Genomic DNA, 19,048 nt, shown 5'->3' on the forward strand with positions numbered 1-19,048 from the left:
AAAGGTCGCTGTCAGGGTGAAGAGCAGTTCCCACCAGAGCTTTGGAGTGACGGTCTTACGGACAGACGATTTTCGCCACAAAGGTAACCCTGGGCGTAGTTCGCGAAGTAGCACTACGTGAAGCTACGCAAAGTGCACTTTGCACTACGCGAGCATCGCGTAGCACTTCGCGAACTGCGTAGTACCCTGTTCGCACTGTGCAAGATGCCATTTTCAATGATTGCACAGTGCGGACAAGCATCCGGCACTGTGCAATCATTAAAAACGGCATCTTGCACAGTGCGAGCTGTAGTTTTCTGCCGCTCGAGTAGATTTTTACTCGAGCGGCACCTTTCTCAACGCGGACTGGTAGTTTCTCATCGCGAGCGGTCGCGAGCCTACGCGACCACTCGCAATGAGAAACCTGACCTCCCCGCGTTTAGAATCTCGCCAGGATATTAATTCTCCACGCTCGCAATCGGCAACTTGATGTTGCTGATCGCGAACAAGTAAAAAGTCTCGCCGGGATGTCATTTTGCTTGCTCGCGGTCGGACCGCGAGCAAGCAAAAAATGACCGCTGCACTACGCAACGCTATGCTACGCATGTTTGCACTGTGCTACGTGCAATTCGCGTAGTGCAAAGTAGCGCAAACTTCGCAAACTACGCGAGCGTAGCGTAGTGCTTTGCCCAGGCTTACACAAAAGTGTCACTTCAGGGTTGTGAGGAGCCAAAACTTCTTTATCTTCAAAGAGCAGAAAGCGCTCTCAAAGATGCAAGCCAATGGTCCAGGGCCTGGGGGCCACCCCTGGGAATCAGGACTCATTCTAGAAAAGGCCAGCAGCAGTGCTCAGGTAGGTACAGGCAGGTGCAGTTGGTGCTGGTCAGCTTGCGCAATTACAGGGAGGCCTCTGGGAGCTTGTTGTGTCCCTTGGAGTCACTCTGGGTTGCTAGGGATCAAGGCAAGAAGGTCCAATCTTCCTTCTCTGATAGCATGACAGTCCTTCCAGCAGCAGGGCAGTCCTTCTTCTCAATCTACCACAGGTCAAGGAGTATTTTGATTGGGGCTTCTAAAGATCCCACTTGTATGCCTGTTGCCAGCCTTTGTGTGCTGGAGTTCCCTGACCTACCTCCAAAACTGGTTTGGCACAGATATTCCCCTTCTCTTGGCACTGGCTCCAAACCATCTAAGGTGACAAAGGCAAGGGCATGCATGTTGTCAGGTTTCTTTGTATGTTCTGCAGGCAGGGCCCTTTGAGGTGTAATCAGGGCAGGGTACAGCTCCCCCTAAGCCATCCTGTCAGGGAGACCCTTTCGCCTCACACCTAGGTGTTCTTTGTCTCACTGTCTGGAGGCAAGAGACAACCCATTCACAGTAAGGGGACCCAGGATGCTGGCAGAGAGGCACCGTTGGTTTGGGCATAAAAATGCAAACATTCTAAAAGAGGCATTTTCAAAGTTGTAATGTAAAATCCGACTTTAGAATTAAAAAGAACTATAAATTACAATTAATTTGAGTGGAAACAGCATTTCTCTACCTGTTCGCAATCAGAAGTTTGAATTTCTTAAATGTAGTAAGGTAACCTCGTGTTAGTCTATGGAGAGATAACCTACCAACAGTAAAAAATGACTTTAGGGGTTTTTCACTGGCAGGACATGAAAACTTAAACCCATATGTTCGACATTTTAAATACCATGCATACAGCCCTATGAGTTTTAGGGTCTAACTTAGAGGTGACTTATAAGTATTAAAAAGGAAGGTTTAGATCTGGCAAAAGGTTTAGTTTGCCATGTCGAAATGGCAGTTTAAAAGTGCACTACAGGATGCAGTAGCAGGCCTAAGACATGATTTACAAAGCTATTTTAGTGGATGGCGCAGTCAGTGCCACTGCCCATTAGTAGCATTTAACTTACAGGCCCTGGGTACAGGTAGTACCATTTACTCAGGTCTTATAAGTAAATTAAATGGGCCAGTTAGGTTTAGCCCAATTTGACCATGTTGTAAGGAGAGAGTGCAAAGACTTAAGCATTTGTTAGCAGGAGTAATGTGCTCAAAGTCCTAAAGACAACAAAAATGAGCAAAGTAAAGGAGTGAAGGCAAAAGGTTTGGGGGAATACCACGCCAAGGATGTCCGGTTTAATAATATGTCATTCAATTGATTGCACAATTAGAATAAAAAATATGTTTTCCAATGTGATCATATGCCACCACAAAGGGATGCAATTAGAATTGGGGTCAAAGATGCCTCTGCTTTTTATTGTTCATCAATGCCTAGGCCTTTGTACCTACTGATACCTCGGCATTGGTCTTTCCTCACAATCAGATTGATTTAGACGAAGGCAGCCGCGGCCAGCATTATTCGCGGGTGGGGTTGGGGTGCTGGAGGGGGTCACACAGGGAGGAAGGAGGGGGGTGTTTAATAATAAAGAAAAAAACGTACCGGTCCGCTGGCTGGGTCCCGTGTTTTCTCTGCGCCAGTCCTGCACGGCGCCTGCTCCTGCTCTCCTGTCAGGGACAGAAGGCAGGCAGCCTCAGTCCCCTCCCTTAAGCCAATCACAACGCTGCAGTGGCAGTGTTGTGATTGGTGACGACGACGCACAGCCAGGGCTTACGAAGAGGCTATTTTCTCCATGTAGGCTCAATTGCAGCCTGCATGGAGAAAGGGCAGAGTGCGCATGACTGGTTTGGGTGGCCCCGGAGGGCCAACCAAACCAGTCATGAGCACTCAGGAGTGGGCACACCACTCCTCCCCTGCCAAGGCATGCGTAAATGTTTGCCTGTAAATGTGTTACACAGTCCCATCTGAGAGGAGTCAAGACTTTAGCCGGCATCTTTCAAAGTTCCTGCCCCGACAAGGCCTGTCTGCAAACTCTTTGAGACCTGGAAACCTGAATAAGCAGGCAATTACTCTGCCATTCACTTCCAGTGCACATACTCCATTGCCCCTTCCTTGTCAAATACTACATAGGTGAGTCCATGTCTGGCAGACAGGTAACGTCACTAGCCATAAAAAATAAAAGCATTTTCAGCCCCTCCCTTTGGCGTGGGTACAATTATGTTCAATAGCCAGCTTGTCTGTTCTCAGAGAATCAGGCGTGGCCTCCTTTGCATTACTCAGACCACCCTCAAGAGACACCCACTGGCAAACTCATTGCTGTTTTGAACCTACTCACTCAATACCTGCTGTAGAGATATGCTCAAAGGGAAAACTCACAAATCACTTTTAGGCTTGTGAAAATGGGTATATAAAAAGAACTTCATGCTGAAGCTGTATTCCTTCTAAATGTTGAAAGCATCCATCAAGGATCCATGCTAGCAAACATATCAGAAAATATAATCCTTTATTTAGCTATTATATACAAAATATTACCTTCATTGTACAGTTTATAACATATATATTTCCAATGTATTTTTCACAAGTAGTTGATTGTCCAATAACTCAATGCTCTTTTCAGCCTGCTTAACTCCTGCTGTAGACAAGGCTGTTATAATGGAAGACTGTAACATCTGTATTTCCTGCTCCCTTGCTTATCTCCTGTCATGACTATTATGTAGGTTTCCATAAAAACTTTAAGCTCCTTCATATAAAGCGCTCTGGTGATCTATACAAAAACTAAAAATGTTCTTAGGTGAGACCAGGGGAAATTTGCTCTGGGAAAAAACACCTGGTCTGGGGGCTATTTGCGTCCAACTTGGAATCTGAAATAATATAAGCCCACCCATGTGATAGACATTCTTATGTACAGTGAATTGTATCCTTCGAAAGCCACTGCTAAGAGACTTGTACTAAGAGCCGGAAGTGATCAATGGATCCTAAACATCAGCCCTCGGCAAATGGACCTGTATTTAAAATTTAAACGCTGCATAAAAAGCTCAAAGATCTAGCTAATGTTACCCTTGTGTGCAGGGATATGAATTAATTTCACTTTCATTGCTGCACAGTTTTAATGCCATCAACTTCTGGATTAAAACGAAGTTGCATACTTTCTTAATCTAGCCTTGAAAATGACCAGAATTGGGTTACCTCTTCTGATCTTAATTTTGGGCACGGTTGATTACCTGTTTTTGACGTTAACGTCAAATACAGTTGATGGTGTGGCAGATACTGTGTCAAACTGTGCAGTGTGCCAATGCTAATTACCAATAACAATAGAAATAATGCTGAGGTAGGGAACTTCTAGGGCATTTCTGTTTGTTTATAGATGCCCTCTATTTTCAGTCAATGAGTTTTGAGACATTACCTCCTCATGGAGTCCTAATGAAATAATGAGATCCGCCTCCGCGACAGGTCGGACATGCTAAATATGACCTCCACACCTTTCTCTTTACAGTACACCCTGAGAGTGTTTCTTCTATGTTTATTACACACATGGCACAAAAGAGTGCCTCACCATCCCCCATTCGGTCATTTTGTCTGTCGGACGGCCAAGATATGACATGCGTTGTTTTTATATTTATCTTTTATTTTAAGTTAAATTGAAGTATGCTTCGTGGAGCTGATAGGCTCATTAAGTCTTATGCACCGTTCATGGACGTGCTCTCCACCCATGTGCGCAGCTGGGGCGGGGAGGTTGATGCTGAATCCCCGATTGGATGATATGGGAGATACTGAGTATACATTCCTGGCCCTCGCCAGTGTGCTGTGGGCATGCTAGTCTCGTGAGAGAAGACTTGGTTACCGAACAATCCCATAAAAAAAGAAATGGGAAGCAGTTCTAGCGCGTACCAGTTTCTGATTGAGAATGGCGACAAGAAAAGTTGTTTCCAAATAGATTAATGTGCAGTCCTCAGCACACAATGATGAGGAGGAGGGCTTGCAGGTTTCAAGGGCAGAAATATAATCCTCCATTCAAGAGGCAGTAGGCAATGCTTTGGCAGATCCCCTAGCAAAAAATGAGAACAGATGGAGATGATTAGCTCTTGTTCCACGAGGGAAGTATACTCAAGCACTTTAGTTGAGGGACGTTTTTAAAACACTTAAGAGAGGTGCTTGAATTTCAGGAAAAACCTCAAGATGAAGAAGGATTTTAGGTAGGGGTGGGCGGAACTCACAGAGTTTCACGCTGCAGAATTCTGCGGAGTTACAGAAAATCTCTGTGAGATTCTACGGCAGTCCGCCAATGGGCGGTAAATATGCAGCCCACGCTGCTCAGGCTGCAATTTAGCACTGGTAGCGCGAGCCAAGGTTAAAATCAGTGCAAATGGCACCATGCATTGCTCAAGAGCACCTGGCCATTTGAGTTGATTTTGCTGCCGCTCAAGAAGAACATCTATTTGAGCAGCAGCAAATCTACTTGAACGGCAGCTCTCTGGCCACCCATGTTTGAAACTTGCACTAGGGGATGCCAAATCTCGCCTGCATTTGCCAGTTTACATATTTTGGATCCTCACAGGAGAAAAACTCCGCCACATAGTGATTGGCAGAATGTGGCCAGAACTTCGCATTAAAGAGTAACGTGGAGTGGGCAAAATTCTGCCAATTCTGCAGGCAGATTGAACACAAAATCCATACTCTACCCTTTATACTTAAACATGTACAATGTATCATATGCTTAAATCTAAGCTAAGGACACTCTGGCTGGATCAAAGGCAAAGGCAAAAAAATATATATACACATATATAGACACGTATTCAGAATTAAGAAAAAATCAGGAGGAATAATATCACATTTTTTTCGTGAAGGCAGAACAGAACTTTCCGCCCACCCCTAATTTTATGCGCGGTATAGCACTGCGGATGGTATTACTCTGCCTCTATGTGATGTAATTAAGACATTTATACTAAAAGAGTGGAATGAGGTAGACAAGGCTACAGTTCCAAGATTCCTTATTGAAAGGTACTTTATTGACTGTAATGAAAGTTTCCCTCAAATTCAGAAAGTTAATACCTTATTAGCATCTATGGCTTCAGCATCTTCCTTGGCATAGGAGGATTCATCACTGCTGGATAAGAAAGTGGAGACGTCTTTAAAGTATTTTTACGCTGCCTCTCATTATGCCGCTAGAAAGATAATACTTACGTTGCTTGTGCAACACAAGTTCTTCTCAAAATGTTTATTCTCTCTACGATTGCCTGCAGGGAAAGGACAAGCCAACTATTTTTTGAGCTAATATGAAGTTGTTGGCTAGATTCTTATTGAATTCTACTTTGATTGCCTTTGGGCATCCACTTTGTCAGCAAGGGCATCAAGTGCAGGACGGAGGACATTATGGTTATAGTCCTGGAAGTTGGAATCAAGTCAGAGATCTCTCATCTCTAAGTTTTCTCTTTTAGGACAACAGCCTGAACTTGATGCTATGGTGCAGAAGGAGGAAGAAGAGATAATGTTTTTTGAGCCATTTAAGCTCTTCACGAATAAGAAGTCCTTCGTGTCAAAAAGATCAATTTTCAACAATCAGGACAAGCGTCCTTTTCAAGGATGGGCCTGGTGGTCGGAATGGGGGTGGGTTCTATAGCAAATCCTGACCTAACACCTCATGTACTCAGGACCATAACAGCCCAAATGACTATATGGAAGTTGATGTGAGATTGAAACATTTCCACAACCAATGGAGTCAAATATTAACACATTCATGGGTCCTTTTGGTAAAATGTACAAAATAGTTATCCATTATGATTCAAAGATCCTCCTCCATGATGTCACTTCCAGCGAACTCTATTGCTAATAGACAGTGTAAAGCACCAGTCGCTGTTCTAGGGAATACAGGCTCTGAGAGAAAGAAAAAGTCCCAATACCAGAGCAGCAGATTCTATTCAATACTATTTTTAGTCCCAAAATAAAATGGAATATATTGATCTGTACAATTTGAAGGCAGTAAATAGATTTGTACTAGTGGAGCCATTCAGCCGTTCCTGAGGTTTGCAGTGCAAGAGCAACACTTTCATTTCTGGGCTCTCCCATTTAGTTTGGCAAATTCTTCTTGGATATTCAACAAAGTATTGCCTTGTATTGTGGCATTTTTCAACTTCCATACATTATTGATTGGTTACAATTTACACCTTCTTTCTTATAGGCTCAGAAAGATGTTGCTAGAGTGACCAAAGTTCCTCAGGACTTGGGCTTGCTGTTGAATTTCCAGAAGCCACAAATGTTTCCATCTCAAGTCAAGAATTTCATTGGGGCCAGATTTGATACTCCGGTAGGAGCAACCTTCCTTCCACACAACAGCATAATGTCTCTCCAGTTCAGCATCCGAGTAATATTGGGACAATATGTAGCCATGGCCAGGTCATGGCTAAAGATATAGGGCATGCTAGCAGCACCAACAGCAGTGGTACCCTGGGCATGATACCACCTGAAGACAGTGGTATTCCACATTGTGTCACAGTGGGAACCAAGCTCTGCAGATTACCAGCGGGACATTCTAGTAAACGCCCAAATAGCCCAGGATCTAGCAAGGTGATTGATGGAGGGGAATTTAAAAAAAGGAATACCCTTCCAAAACCCAAAACCAGTTCTCCTAATCACAAACACCAGTCTTTGGGGTTGGAGGGACAATCCTCGAGGGTCAAGAAAAAAAAAGTTCCTGGTTCTCCTGGGAAACCATCCAGTCCTCAAACTGGAGAGTTTTATCTGCAGTGATGCATGCACTCTTACTGTTTCACCCTTCACTAATGAGAAACAAGCATTGGCATAGCCATTAGGTCTCGCCTTTGGGACTTTGTAAGTAAATAAAAAACTGAAGTATAAGACTTCACGTTTACATTTACTTCGTATTTAGGGTGCAGTAAATGTAAACGTGAAGTCTTACACTTCAGTTTTTTTTTTTACTTACAAGGTCCCAAAGGCGTGACCTATTGGCTATGCCATTGCTTGTTTAATTTGGGCGCCAGGACATATTTTTTAATTTCACACTTTGACCAAGATCAAGGGAGAGAAAGGCAGAATAGGAGAGAACGGGCACTATGGGAAACAGTGACAGAGGGAAACAGAAGGGATGAAAGATTTTAGGCGAGAGAACTAAAGACTGCAGCAGTGCCTTGTGGTGGACAGAGGAGGCATGAGGCGGGACAGGGGGCGACAGCCTCGGTGTTTACAAGCCCGGCACTCTGTAGCGCTGGCAGCCAGTTTCTGGGAACTTTAAAGCCCGACGCTTATTATTTTACAAACTCTTTCCTGGCCAGAAGGGACAGTCTGGCGCAGCACACAAGGCTGTCTGAACGCATCTCTATCTGGACCCCCTGGAGGGGAGTCCCGAGCACAGGGGTGTACACTGCACATCAATGCATGGACACGCTCCTCGCCCATGGTAAACAAACACAGCAGGCACTCAACATAAAATATGATTTTACAGATACGGACTCCCAAGTTTTGCCTTGAGGGTGAAGATGGGAGTGCAAAATAAAATGCACGCAAGGAATAACAGATCATACATGGATGCACGGTCGAGTCAGGGGCTGTGTGTGATAATGGACTTCTTAAATGAATAATAAAAGTATGCATATGCCCACGCACTGGGACTGCTGCCTCGATATTAATACCTCATTGGGCGTGGATCGGCGCCGGCTTCCCAAAGGCAACACATATGATGGCTCTAAACGAACCCCGCCGCACTGCCTCTATAGAGGGCTCTTGTACTCCCCAGTCCGAACTCAAGCACAACAAATGGTGAAATAAAAAGAGGATTTGGCTAAATGTAGACCCCTTTCGATGGCGAGACAATGAGCTGAACGCGTGTTTGCATGTCCCCTTACAGTCTGGTGCTAGAAGAGGTGCACACATGTAAACCTGGCACCACGAACAGAAGTGCTTGCCACATCACATGCCAGCGATGCGACCAGAGCAGTGCACGCTCTAAAACACGGCCCATCAATGTGCAAATATTATTCAAGAAAAGATATATGCAAACACCGACACTAAACTACAAAGGCAGGTGGCGTACATCATTTTATGCATAGTGACATATATTGATTTAGGATGTGTGGAGCAAGGAATTTATGTATAGTTTTGTGCAAATGTGCATATGCCATACATACACAAGGCGGAGCCAGCCTGACCTTTGGAAGACAAGCACGGGAGTGGTGCACGCTTGCGCGCGCTTGAGCCCGCATAAAACAGATGGTACGCTGCGCGTAACCGCAAGCCGTAGGCCGTGGGCGGCTACAATTCAGGGCAAAGGTGGGACATGCACCCGCCTTTGCCCAATTGCGTGCTGCCTTTTCACACAAAGACCAATGGAAAGAAAGCCAAAAAAAAAACACTTGCACCAGTGTGTGAAAAGTACTTATCGGTTCCAAGTGGTTGTTTACCTAGAGCAGCGCATGCGCGCAGCCTAGGCTTGACCTAAAATGCGATAGTGCGAATGGACAATCCAGTGGGAAGGTGCTACTTTAATCTGATGAATGTGAATAAATGGACAAAACGAAAATTGAGAAACAACTTTGGAGGAAAGCAAATCACGGAAAAACAATTTTAGGGAGAGACAATTTTAAGGAAATGTAAATGATTTAAAAATTAAATTAATTTTAAAGGAAAGATACATTTAAAGAACAATAACATTAAACTTGGGTGGAGTTTGGGACTATTGAGAAGTTTTTGAGTTAAGGGATGAGTAATGTTTACGGGTGATGAGGAGCTTTAAGGGGTCAGGAATGGGTGCAATTCAGCCACAGAGAAGGTTTTTTTTAGTTCAAGAATAGGTGGAGTTTCGGGGTGGTGATGGTTTTCAGGTTTTTATGAATATGTGGAGTTTAGGGGAGGTGAGGAGATTTTAGAGTTCGCGGATGAGTGAAGTTTAGGGGTGTTAGGTTGTTTTAGGGTTTGGGAATAGGTGGAGTGTAGAGGTGTTGAGGTGTTTCAGGGTTCAGTGATGGGTAGAGGTTTCGGGTGGTGAAGAGTTTTTAGAGTGCAGGATTGGGAGGAGTTTGGGGTGGTGAGGGCTTTTAAAGATTCAGGAATGGGTGGAATTTAGATTTAGAAAGGGGGTTTTAGGGCTTAGGGATTGGTAGAGTTTAAGGGTGGTAGGAGATTTGTATGGGTCATGCCTGGGTGGTATTTAAGGGTTGGGAGGGTATTTAAGTGTTCAGGGATCGATAGGGTTTTGATATGTAGTTAGACTTTAAGGGGGTCAGGGATGTGTGGGGTTTAGGTGTGGAAAGTTAGAGTTCAGGAATGGGTGGAGTTTAGAGGTAGTGATGGGTACAGTTTAGGTGTGGTGAGGGGTGTTTAGAGGGCAAAGGTTGATAACATTTATTTATTTATTTATTTATTTTAGCGATTTCTAAAGCGCCTGGTGACCCAAGGGCATCCCCGCGCTATGTAACTTGAATCTTATTGAGAGGGGAGGAAACCGAAGGGTGTTAGTTGGGAAACAGATGGGTCTTTAGTTTTTTGCGGAAAGCAAGGAAGTTGGATTCCAGTCTGAGGGCGCGAGGGAGTGCGTTCCAGCCCTTGGCCGCCTGAACGGAGAATTGTCGGCCTCCTGTGCGGGCTTTTTTGAATCTGGGGATGCGGACTAGATTCTCATTTTGAGATCGTAGCGATCTGGGTGCTGTATAAGGTGTGATCATTTTACTAAGGATCGCTGGACCAGATCCGTTGTAAAGCTTGTGTGTAGTACACATTGCTTTAAAGTGCACCCTTTGGCGCACGGGGAGCCAATGCAGGGTTTTAAGGGCTGGCTTGGCGGATATTCTGGGGGGGGTGTTGGTAATCATGCGTGCTGCCGCGTTCTGTGTCCGCTGGAGTTTCGTGATGGTAGCCTCGGGGGCTCCCAAGTAGACCAGATTGCTGTAGTCCAAACGGGACAACACCAGGCCCTGGATAAGGAGCTTTCTGGACATAGGTGGGAGTAAGGGCAGGATTTTACGGGTCGTACGCATGAGCCCAAAACATGTGCCCGAGGTTTTGGTTGCCTGGGTTTTCATCGTAAGCTGTGGCTCTAGCCACACCCCGAGTGTCTTGATTTCAGATTTAGGGGGGGGAATTTCTCCGAACACATCGGGCCATATTGTGGGAGGGATGGTTGTCCATTGTTTGCCGAGTAACAATACCTCTGTCTTAGTCCCATTCAATTTCAATGATGATTCGTTCATCCAGTTGTGGATATTAGTGAGGCAGTTAGTCAGATTTTCAGGATGGTCAATCAGCTGGGACAGGGAGACGACTAGTTGGGTGTCGTCAGCGTAACTCACCATTTTGATGTTAAATGGTGTTACCACATCCTCGAGGGGGGCCATATAGACATTAAAAAGCGTCGGGCTTAGGGAAGAGCCCTGGGGGACGCCGCTAGTGAGTGGGAGGGTGGATGAGTGATGGCTGTCATCCCACACTTGAAAAGTGCGTCCTGTAAGATAGGATTCGATCCATTTGATAGCTGTCCCGGTAAGTCCTGCATTAGCCAGTCTACTCAGAAGGACACGGTGGTTGACCGTGTCGAAGGCTGCACTTAGATCCAGGAGGATCACTGCCACTGATCCTCCTGAATCTAGTAAGCCCCTTGCCTCTTCGATCACTGCAAGGAGTGCGGTGTCCGTTCCGTGGCCTGGGCGAAATCCGGTTTGGGATTGTCGGAGCAGTTTATTTGTTTCGAGGAACTGGGATAGCTGGATGTTTACCAATTTCTCGGTGACTTTACTAATGCCAGGGAGTAGGGATATTGGCCTATAGTTGGACAGGTCCGATGGATCTAGCTGGGGTTTTTTTAAGAGTGCTTTGACCACAGCACTCTTCCAGCTGTCGGGGACGGTTCCATGGGAAAACGAACAGTTGATAAGGTCCGTAATGGTAGGGACAATTACTGAGGCTACGGTCTTGAGGAACCTGATAGGGGCTGGGTCCAAAGGGGATCCACTTTTCATTTTTACTAGGGTTCGTTCAACCTCTGCGGGGGTGACAGGTCGGAAAGTCTGAAGCGATGGACGACAGATGCTTTCAGTCGGTTCGAGGGAAGTACTACCTTCCGTGAGGCTGGGGGAGCTGGGGGGAGGGAGGGAGGCCAGGATACGGGTGATTTTCTCGTTGAAGAAGTTGGCTAGCTCATTACTTCTGTCAACTTTGGGGGTGTTGGAGGAGGAGGTGGTGGGGACCTTGGTCAGCTCTTTGACGATCAAAAAAGATTCTCGGGCTGAATTGGATGCTTCTTGTATTCGTGTGTTGTAGTAAGAAGCTTTGGCTGATTTGATAGCCTCTTTGTAGAGTTTGACCGCAGACTGGTAGGCTTCTTTGTTGGCATGTTGCCAAGTCTTTCTCCAGAGTCGTTCGGCCTTTTTGCAATTTTTGCGCAGTGTTCTTAGTTCTGCGGAGTACCATGGTGCTGATCCATGTTTGCCGTTTTTATTTTCCCTATTTCTGAGAGGGAGTACAAGGTCTAGGGAAACGGTAATCCAGTCTCTGAGTCTTCTGTCTGCCGTATTTGGGTCTTCGGCCTGAGCAGGGATGTTTTTTTCCAGGGTCTGAGCCCATTCGTCCGTGGAGAGTCTGGGCCAGGTCCTATCCTTACTGAAGGTAGGGGGAGTACGGTTTTTCGTGAAGGTTCCAGGTAATTGGAAAGGGACCAGAAAGTGGTCTGTCCAAGGGAGGGGAAAGCCCTCCTTTGCTAACATTGAGGACGAGTTGGTGAACACGGGGTCTAAAAGGTGGCCCTTGGTGTGGGTGGCTCCGGAGTTTAATAGACGGATATCGAAAGCCGCTAGATCTTGAATCAGGTCGTAGGCTACCGAGTTGGCCGGGTCTTCTAGGTGGATGTTCAGGTCTCCAACTATCATATAGTTTGATAAGGAGTGGGCCTGAGTTGTGACTAAGTCCAGAAGCGAACAGGTGAAGGGACCCGGGATGCCGGGAGGGCGGTAAATGAGGAGTCCTGTAAGAGAGGTGGTTGGGTTGAGTGTGACGGTAAAATGCAGACTTTCTGCGTCGGTAATCTGTGCGTCGTAGGTTTTGCAGTGGAGGTGTTCTCGATGGATGATGGCTACTTTAGGGGTTGTGATGAGTCAGGGAGGGATGGTGTTAAAGGGTGGTGAAGGATTAGTGAATTAAAAGCATTCAAAGTAATTGTTTGACAATATAAAATATATAAATGTCCCCTGAAGTGAAACACTGAAATAAATACCTTCAACAAAAATGTTTCTGAAAGTAAGATATTCAATCTTTGTATTCACACCTTAAAAATAAGCATGCAAAAGTCAATTTCAAACAAAAAGACATTCTATGAATTGGTTTCAATGAAATAGTAAACACTATTCATTCTGAAAATTTCCATCAAACAGTTTAGGTGAAAAGGTTTTTCAATAATGGTGTTCCATGAAATCGTGTTTCTATGAAATCACATACAACCCTTGAATCACAAAGGAGGGATGAGGAGCGAATCCCTGAACGGGGTAACATCTCAGATATTTGCTTAGGCAGAGCCACATATCCTAGCATTAGGGCAATTTACGTCAGAAAAAATTTAATTATTGGGAGGACAGTCTCACTCGCAGCATACCATCATCGGTGACTTATCATCTTTCCTCCCAACAATTCTGTCAGATGTTATCCAGGTTTGGGAGACCATGGCTGGGTCTAGTCTCTTCCTCGAGCAATGCAATGTCCCCAAACTTTTGCCCGGAGATATGGTCTCTAGATGCATCAACAGTGGATGCCATATTGATTCCTTGGTCTCAAAGATTGCTTTAGAGTCTTCCTTCAATCCCTCAAATGCAAAGAGTATTTGAGAAGATTTGGGGAGAGGGAGTGAAAGTAATCCTAATAGCACCCTATTGACTGTGACACCCTTAGTTCTCTCTACTCCTGACTCTGACAAAGGGGCAATATTTGCACCTACCATACAACCCATCTGCGTTACAGTTTCCAAACTTGACATTGTCGCATTATCATTGCCTCCGCTTAACGGCTTGGCTATTGAACAATTAGATCTGGAGGGCCTGGGTTGTTCACAACAGGTTGCACTTGAAATTCACTCTTCAAGAAAACAGTCAACCCTAACTGCATTTGAAAGATATTGGGCTACCTTTTCAAGATGGTACATTACTAAGTCAGAAGTGCCCACTTTAATTGACCCTATCCAGATTGTCTCCTACTATCTTATACTCAGTGGACAGCAATCAAGGCATTTAGACTATTAACAGGGGCTCTTTCTAAGATATCCCTCTTAGTAGTAAGGCTCTTTAAGGGTTTCAGGTTCAAAAGACCCAAAGTTCCTAATCAATAACCTACCTGGGGTTTGTCTGTAGTGCTCATGGGTCTAGAGGGAATGCCCTTTGAACCCTTAAATCAAATGGATTTTACTTGGCAATCCGCAAAAAACCTATTTCTGGTAGCTATAACTTCAGCACAAAGGTTGGGTGAATTAGGGACATTAATGGCTAAGCTTCTGCACGTAAAAGACTTCCCTGATCACAGTATTTTTAAATTGGATCCTAAATTTGTCCCTAAAATGTCATCCTCATTTCATTTATCTCTGGAGGTTGTTTTGCTAGTCTTGTGCAATGAAGCTAACATAGCCATCCCATCTTCTTTGATTGTGAAAACAGTGGCGGCCGGTAATTTTAGCAGGGAGGGGGCGGAGGGACACATACACACTCACAGCCATGCATTCACACTCCTACACAAACACATCCATTAACAACTCTCATTACCAAACATTCATACATGCACGCACCAAACATTAATTTAAAATAAACACACACACTTACCAGCATCTCTTTCTTGGAGGTCCCCGGAGGCTTGGGACTGCTGCTTTCCCTAGGTCAGCCAATGGGGGAAGGCAGCATTCCCAACAGGAGGCAGGATGAGGGAGGGTGCTCTGTGCTTTGTGTGTAGTAAACATAGAAGAAACTCGCACAGGATGTACTTTAAAAAGAAAGATGCTTAGGCCATATTTAGCCGGTCAGAGCGGTGGGCGAGGAGGAACTCCTCATTTCATTAGGACTGGGACGAGGACAGCTTTCATTCGGGGTAATGAAGATTACCAGTAAGTAATTGGTTCATTCAAGCATAAAGAAATGTGTTAAATGTTTTGTAGTTGCAGATTCGTGGTTGCCATTCTCCAGGTAGGAAACCTATCAAAAACACTGGAAACAACACAACTAGACGCGCTGTGTTTTTCACCCCTACTTTTGTAACTAAGCATTGGCCAGTTTCAATTTACGATTAAGAAACACTAACTCGTACTGAAGTTGCTCAATGAGTAGCCCTGCCACATCCATGTTTTAACAGACTCTTTTCCTTTTGGCATGATGATGCAGAGAAAACCGAACTTCCAAACACTACAAACGTGGAGGTTGAAATCACCCCACCGAAGGAATCTCCTGGGCAAGTGCAAAATGGAAATGTCTCCTATACTGCTGAAACTACAGGCAACCAGGTCATTTCAACCTTTTACGAATACTGTCTTTTTTTTGTATTTCCTATGTGTCATTATGCATCATACTTTTTCACCATGTACAGGGCTTTTATTGAAACCAAGTCATACAGAGGTAGGGCACTGTAGAAACAAAATGTCCATTATTTCTAGAAATGTATTCGTGACTAGTATTAGCACCTTAGCCTTGGCCAGCCACTAACAGGCTTGGGTTGGTGGGGCAAAGGGGGTGCAGAGGGTTCAAGCATGCACTTTGGCCTGGTGCATAAAATGAACAAAAGGCTCTCTTTGCTGATTTTGTCTAAGAGAATGGGGCGAATAGTATTTGTCCTGAACGTATTGCAGACTTTTACACCAAAACAATGTAGCAGACTGAATTTTGTTGTGTTAAAAATAAGAACTTGTGCAAATGCGTTTTATCAACTTGAAAAATATGAAAAATGAAATCAGGTTTGAGGCATAATCAGATTTTATGTTTTTTTTATTAGAAAAGAAGCGTAACTTATGTAAAATCAGTTTGCTTCAATGTTAAACTAAGGTTATTCTTCAGCAAGGTTCCTATTTCTTTTTGTAAATAGTATTACACACACAAAGAGATTTAAGATGTATCATATACCTATTTGCCATTTTTTCATGCCTTTTTTACTCAATTTAATTGCTCCAGCATCGAAAAATATTCAGGAGATCATTTGTTGCATTGTTCTCCGGTACTACTTTTAGGGAGTTTGCGGCCTCAGGTAACTTGGACATTCAAGAAAAATATGAGTTCATTTTGCATAACTTGAATCTAAATGGATATTTTCTCTTATGATATCAGTTATTGTGGAATACATATGTATTTTAATCGTATTACTCTCTAGTAATGTACATTATGTTACATCATGTTCGATACATATATAACCTGTTCTGCCAATTCCACTTTTGTCCTGGCCTCTTCACTTTAACCCTTTCTTCCATTAGCTCCTCAGCTTCAATTTAACATTGCTTTTTTTACATTACTCCGATGCTATCCTCTACTTTGGAGCTAATGCCTAAACCAACACTTTTTCTGACCAATTATATGTATGTATGTAGTATTAATTACATTTTTAATTATATGAAGTATGCTATTATATAAACTACATTAAATATATAAAAAAATAATACAATAAATAATGCACCCTTTCCCTATATTCAGTCTATGTAGAATATTTACAATTAACTGTATACAATTATTTTTTATGAGCCGAATTAAATGCATTCACATTTATTTTTGTACAATATGGGATTCTTGCAAAAAACTTAACGCTAATTAAATTTCTAACAATAATCATTATTTAATCTAAAAGTATGATTTATACGCAGTTATAATATATTCAATTATTACTTTCATTCTTAACAGTAATTTCTTAAAAAGCAAGAATCCTTACCTTAAAATAACCGAAAAGCTAATCCTACCCCACTGTAATGTTGCAGCTTCAAAAAACAAAGTGATGGATGGATGCTTAAATTAATCTCAGCCACAAGTGATCGCTCGGCCGCATCCCAATCCATTGTTTTTCACCCACCATGCCACCTCAGCTTGGACCCAGCCATGTGCAAATCAGCCATGACCTTGCTCCTTATGAGAACACTCCAGCCCGAACTGCCAGGCCAGGTGTTCTCTGAACCAAAATACAAGCAACCCAGGACCCAGGTTTGCCCGAATATGCCACCTTACTACTCATTGTTTTTCCACATATGCAATTACAACGCAGTTGTTACAACGACCGCGTTTCAACAACGCATACCATTACTCTGCAAGTCGTAACAACAACTTGCTCGGGGGGGGGCACTGGATGTTGGAATAGTATCATTTACTATTCCAAGTCAAGTATGTGCAACAGTAGGGAAGGTGTTGGATTTTAAATCCAACACCTTCTGAACCCCACCAAGTTGTTGTTCCAACTTGCGGAGTAATGGTATGCGTTCTTACAATGCGGTCGTTGTAACAACCGCATTGTAATTGCCTGCGGGGAAAAGGATTTGTGGTAAACAATGTTAACCGGTTTGCCCTTATTATGGGCTAATTAGCCAGATATAGCTTTATTCCACTGGTAGAGTGAGCAGGGAACCCATGTCTGGGCATACCCGTCACACTCGGGGCTTCAAAAAACTGAGTGATGGATGGAATGAATGATTGGGATGCAGCCTGAGTGAGTGATTACCAGTGAATGGGACTAATCCAAGCATTCCATCCATCGCTGTTTTGTATACTCATTGTTTTGCCCTTGGTGTGACAGGTATGCCGAAGACGTAGTCCCATGCACCTGGCTGATGAGCCCATAAATAGGGCAGAACCGGTCCTGGGTTGCTTGTGTTCTGGTTCAGGGAGAACCTGACATGTCAGGCTGGACTGTTACTATTGGAACAGGGTCAAGACTGATTTGCATATAGTTGGGTCCAAACTGAGGTGACATGATGTGCAAAATAATGATCAGTTGGGATGCGACTCGAGTGATTAGCAGTATCTGGGATTAATTCAAGCATTTCATCCATCACTTCAAGGTATGTTGTATGCAACTGTTTCACTTTGGTTGTCGTTGGATGAAACCGGAACTCCCATTAAATGAATGGTGTTTTTGATATAGGCAAGCCAGGAAATATAAATAGCGTTTTCCAGCTGCAAGCAATCTCTTATCATCTATCGCCTGTGTTATACTCGTCTGCTATTTGACCAATGTTGGAAAGGCGTTCGCCGGAGGGGGGTTCGGTACCGGTCTTGCCCACCCCTTTGACCCACCTCTCCCAAATGGCCGAACCAGGCGCGCACACCCTGAGCTAACACTACGAACAGAGTGACACCACACGTATTCTTTGTAGGACGATAGGTTCTTTTATCGATGGTTTCAAGGGATCTTTATGATCCAAGGTGTAAGCAGTACAGCAGTGGCACAAGGTACCACAAATCGGTCGTGGGGAATGGGGGTAGCGGGACAGTCTTTAAAGATAGTGTCTCTGCGAAGTACCCTGCGGATAGCTCACAATCCTCGAGCTGGAGGGTGTCATGTCTCTGGGCGATCTCTTACCGAGTCGTCCTCAAGGGGAGCGCCGCGAGTCTCTCAGCAGGCACAGGTGGTCGGAGTTCGGGAGCCGCGATTCCGTCAGCAAGGCTCAGATGGTTCAATAGCTGGGGGCCGCGAGTCACTCAGCAGGCCCAGGTGGTTCAGTGTTCGGGAGCCGTGACCTCGTCAGCAGGGCTCAGATGGTTCAATAGCGAGAGGCCGCGAGTCACTCAGCAGGCCCAGGTGACTTCAGCGTTCAGGAGCCGCGACAGGGTCAGCAGGCTCGGATGGTTCCAGGTCTTCTCTGCATTCGTTCCCCCGGCACCCCTTGTTATACTCCGCTTGCTCTTTGAAGTCCGGAGTCCTCGCAGAGGGGGGACTGGGGGTGACGGAGGGGGTTCGGCGGGATTTCCTGCCGCTCACTTCTTTGGTCTTTTCAGGTGGGTCTGGGAGGGACCCCAGACGCTCGGCAGGGGAGGCGCCTGCTCCCCAGGGGCCTGGTGGCCGATCGAGTCTTCCCGGGGAAGGCGACCCGAGGTGTGACTGGGCTGGCACCTCGGGGTCTGGCTCGAGGGTTCCCGCTCCCTTGGTTGGACATGCGTGGTAGGGTGTCGAGTCTGTCAGGGCTCTGGCCGGCCCTCGGATCTGGGTGGCTGGGGCGGCCGGAGTCGGAGATGTCGTGTCTTGAGGGTGGTTGCAGGTTGGCTGGATGATTGGGAGGGCAACGCCGTGAGGCCGGTCTCA

At 44.9% G+C, this 19,048-nt stretch overlaps 1 protein-coding gene across 8 annotated transcripts in view; it reads left to right on the forward strand.

The window, feature by feature from the left end:
* SLC24A2 (solute carrier family 24 member 2) overlaps positions 1–19,048 on the forward strand; it is a 790,353-nt gene that overhangs the window by 591,822 nt on the left and 179,483 nt on the right. For all 8 annotated transcript variants that reach the window (XM_085634455.1, XM_085634470.1, XM_085634443.1 and 5 more), the window contains one exon: positions 15,166–15,284. In XM_085634455.1, the coding sequence (XP_085490581.1) occupies positions 15,166–15,284 (119 nt within the window). The remainder of the gene's footprint in view (positions 1–15,165; positions 15,285–19,048) is intronic.

This window comes from Triturus cristatus, chromosome 2_1, assembly GCF_964204655.1.
Source record: "Triturus cristatus chromosome 2_1, aTriCri1.1, whole genome shotgun sequence".
Taxonomy (NCBI): Eukaryota; Metazoa; Chordata; class Amphibia; order Caudata; family Salamandridae; genus Triturus; species Triturus cristatus.